This window comes from Sinocyclocheilus anshuiensis, unplaced genomic scaffold (assembly GCF_001515605.1).
Source record: "Sinocyclocheilus anshuiensis isolate Anshui unplaced genomic scaffold, SAMN03320099.WGS_v1.1 scaffold902, whole genome shotgun sequence".
Lineage (NCBI taxonomy): Eukaryota > Metazoa > Chordata > Actinopteri > Cypriniformes > Cyprinidae > Sinocyclocheilus > Sinocyclocheilus anshuiensis.
This window is the reverse complement of record NW_015537974.1, coordinates 114,410-118,654: the sequence shown is the minus strand read 5'-3', so window position 1 is coordinate 118,654 and position 4,245 is coordinate 114,410. Positions and strand designations below refer to the sequence as shown.

General features: G+C 37.4%; 1 protein-coding gene across 1 annotated transcript in view; it reads right to left on the bottom strand.

The window, feature by feature from the left end:
- Positions 1-946: 946 nt before the first annotated feature.
- LOC107671697 (uncharacterized protein C18orf19 homolog B-like) overlaps positions 947-4,245 on the bottom strand; it is a 5,317-nt gene continuing 2,018 nt past the window's right edge. The window contains exons 2-4 of the mRNA XM_016464626.1: positions 3,403-3,841; positions 2,126-2,237; positions 947-2,035 (exon numbers count right to left, since the gene is read on the bottom strand). Coding sequence (XP_016320112.1) covers positions 1,736-2,035; positions 2,126-2,237; positions 3,403-3,806 — 816 coding nt within the window. The 5' untranslated portion in view covers positions 3,807-3,841 and the 3' untranslated portion in view covers positions 947-1,735. The remainder of the gene's footprint in view (positions 2,036-2,125; positions 2,238-3,402; positions 3,842-4,245) is intronic.

The window sequence follows — 4,245 nt, the reverse complement described above, 5'->3', positions numbered from 1 at the left end:
AAAAAAAAATTCCTATTTCTCCCCCCCCCCCCCCATAAATAGGAATCCAGTGTATGGAAACATGGAATATGTAGTTACCAGTGCCAGACTTCCACTCACGGACAAAAACGCTGCGGGATCGTGATATGACAGTCTTGCTTAAAACAACAGTGTTCATTTTAATCCCAACATGTACATGACTTTTCATGCCACCCTGTGTTGTGCTTCCTGTCTTTGCAAGTTTAATAATTAACCAAATGAGAGATGTAGTTTTAACATTCTTATTTTTGTTATATACTGTATTTCAGACATTCTTGTGTATGTGGTGTATAGGAGCAAAAAAAGATTTTAAATTGCAGATATTTATGTGCTGGTGCTCCACTGTACAGTAGCTTGTATTCGCATGTCTATAGTTATATACCTGAAGATAATGTACATAGCGATGCTATTTTGACTACAAGCACCTGACTAACAGCAGTGACCTTTTGAGCAATGTACCGAGATGCTTTTGAAGCTTTTCTTTCTTGCACAAGCACAGAGAACTAACAAAACCGAAAAGGTTTAGACTTGTTTTATTCTGATGCTTACCGAGTGTCTGAAAACAGACATTCAGCATTAGAAAGCAACACAATATCAGGCCTTTTACGCTCTACATTTTCCCCGGCTCATGTTACTCCATATGTTCATGTGTGAGGACATTTTATATACATGCACATGTGCATATTTTCTATTTAAATCTATTTGGTGTAATAGGGTTTAAGCATAAGGTCTGTTACGGTAATGCTTTTTTTATTTTCAGAAAAAGTAATCAAAACAACATGTTGCTCTAATCACTGTTATAGTCAAACTTTTATGCTTGTACTTCTGCTGTTGTCCAACTGCAGTTAACTAATAAACTAAAAGTACCAGTTGCTGATGTGTCTAATACTTTAATTTTTACTTTAGGTAAAATAATATCCTGTACGTGTTTTCATATCAACAATTTTATTCTCTCATTGAGCATTGGCATATTAAGGTGATTTGTGTTTATAGACAAAAACTAGCAGCTTCAGTACAGTAATGCATTTTGAGTGGGCAATCAATTACCCACTGAGTTTTTAAGCAGTCCACACAGTGCAATTCAAGACATTGTACAGTCTAGATGACTGTAGGCAATATGCACAAGAACTCAAATAAACGCATATATGGAAAAAAAACTGAAAAGAACTAAATATCAAATAGCTACTGATATTTAATTATTACTTGATAACCAAGTAGAAATACTTTGAATACTTAAAACAGTTGAAGTAAAATACATTCACACAAACGCAATTAACATGATTTTTGCTTAATATAATTCTAGTATTATTTCTAGTTCAAGTTTGCTTCTCTCCAAAACACTCAACTTGCAGATTTAAGTGCATGGAAACCATTTCGACATGATGATGGTTCTTTTGTGTGAGCATTCCTTAAAGGGATAGTTCACCAAAAAATGAAAATTCTGTCATCATTTACTCACCCTCATGTCATTTTAAACCTGTATGAACACAGAAGACTTTTTTGTCAATACAATAATACAAAACAAAGTTGATTTGGACTCGACTGACTTGCATTATATGGACAAAAAACATTTTTCAAAAGATCATCTTTTGTGTTCTGCAGGAGAAGGTTAATCATGTTCAGCTGAACTATCCCTTTAAGTCAACACCAAATACCCTGTGACAGCAATTATTGATTGTGTGAAACATTCCACATTCTCTTCCCATTGCCATGCAGCCTAGTCGGCTTTCTTACGAAAAGTAATTTTGTCTTTCGTCTCCTGCAGTTTCTCAGAAAACTTGTCTTTGGTCTCCTCCATTCGTTCAGAGAGCAGTTCTTTGGTTTCCTCCATCTTCTCTGAAAACCTCTCTTTCGTCTCCTCCATTTTTTCAGTCAGTCGTTCCCTGGTCTCCTCCATTTTGTCTTGAAGGTACTCTTTAACAGGTGGAGGGGTGGAGAGGTATCCATGTTTGCGGAGGTACTGTACAGACAGGGACGTGCCACCCAGTGTAACAGTGTACCGTGCAGGAGTAGCGAGCTGTGTTAGACAAAGTGATATAATAACGCACACAATTAATCATATATATTTTAAATCCATGTCAAATAATCTCAGGTTTTGTTTATATACCTTATACATTGCATAGGCTGTGAGTGCATAACCACCCTGGGAATCCCGCAAAATTCCCACCATCCAATCCGGTAAACCGATGAACTCCAAAAACGGGACCAGATTCACCCCACTGTGGAGAACGCAGAACATTAACATGTCACTCATGTACCTTTACAAGAGAGAGACGATTTGCTTTTTTTAACCTTCTAGTGCTGTTTGTATAGCAGTAGCTGACTGTCCAGAGGACACTGCTAAAGCTTGTCTGACCTGCTGAAGCTCAGACGGACTTTATCTGGTAAAACTCAACCTCCCTGCCAGCCTCACTTAATGCCAGTACACAGTCTGTATGGTTTGATCTTTGAAGCACCTCGATTCATGTAGTTTACTGAATTCAAAACTTTTAAAGCCACATGTATGTATGTGCCACAAGACAACAAAGCAACATGTATAATGAGTACATTATACATCATATTCATAAAGCTACATTAATTTTATAATGCACAATATATTGTTACTACATTGCTTATCAGATTTTTTTTATTTTTCTTAATTGTGATTTTAACTCATTTCAACATTTACATTACAGCTGATGTCATCTAACATTCACTTAAAGTTAATCTTTAAAAGCACTTTTAAAATGCCTGATTTTAGTTTTTAGTGTTTTATTTTTTATTTAATGGAGAAAATAGTGTATCATTTTAATATCGGCCATTTATTGACAAGATTTATCAGCAGAATTATCCCTAATTAACTGTCCATTTAATTAAGAAATGTGGCTTTTTAAGGTCCATGCTTACAAAAGGCCATCTTTGTAAAACATCAATAAAATACAAAATTAAATGAATTGTTCAGATGCAAAAGCCTCTAAGTACGTCTGAAGTTTTTCTTTAAAAATTAGCATTTCTTTCTGGCTACTATGTATAGGTTTCTATGTAAATACTGGTACTTCTGAATGGGTTGAGGCTGGGATTTAGCACATTTGAAGTGAAAGTACTTGATGAACATATACGATGTGTGGAGAGCATTCACTCAGTATCATTATCCCATTTTTGACCAAGAAGGCTTTTAGAGGCTTTTGCATTGGAACTCTTCAAATATATAAATAATCCTAAATTCTTAAAACGTCAATGTCAAAATAAAACACTAACAGGACTGAAAAAAAAAAATCAGAACAAGAACTGACAAGCTGGACAAGTCAAAACAGAGACAGAACATTTTAAAATAGAACTTTGCACTTGTCATTGTTTTTATTGTCAAAGGGTGCGTTACTGAGCAGAATGCTGATGTTCACTTACTTCATTGCAGCATAATAAAAGCTCCCAAACCACACAGTGGACGTGACGATGTGCACAGGCACCATGACTTTACCATACTGTTTAAACGTCTTTTTAAATCTCTGAAAGAGCCCGATAGACTTGTCCTGCAGAGGGTCGACGTCACCCTTATTCTGAGGGGCAGACCCCGTATCAGCCTTATAAAGACCCTCAGTCCCAGCTAGACTCTGCGGAGGGTTTAATGGCGTTTCTTCCTCCGTGGACGTTTTGTGGCCCTCCTTCGTCCTGATGACATTAGTGCAACTGAAGCAGCGTGAGGTCTGGACGGTCACAGGAAGCTCATGCTTATCCCAGGTGTGACCCAGGTACGCGGAGCGCAGCAGGACCATGCGCCGCACAGTGACTGGAGCCCACAACCGCTGCATCACCTCCTCCACCTACAGAGCGCCACCTACAGGACCTGGACAACACAAAGAAGTTGGTGTCAAACAAAAATTACACCCAAATTATTAACATCTTGCTGATTAGTCTGAAAAAATACAAAAGTATGAATTACTTTAAAAATGTACATTTTACTTCAAATTATATATATATAGGGCTGGGCCATATGTCAAATATTGTATCGATAATCGCCTTTAAAAATATCGCAATATCCGATAATATCGTCTACATAAGCCCCACCTCCACCACGCCCCGCCCCGCCCCCGCCAAGACAACATTGCTGACATGCACCATAAACACACACCATGTTCAGTTTGGTCTTAATTATTGCCACAAAGTTTGGTTTTACCATTGAGCAGCATTAACTACACAGAGCCGTTGTTCACTGACGAGCTGCGCAAAAAATCGCAAGAATATTAATGT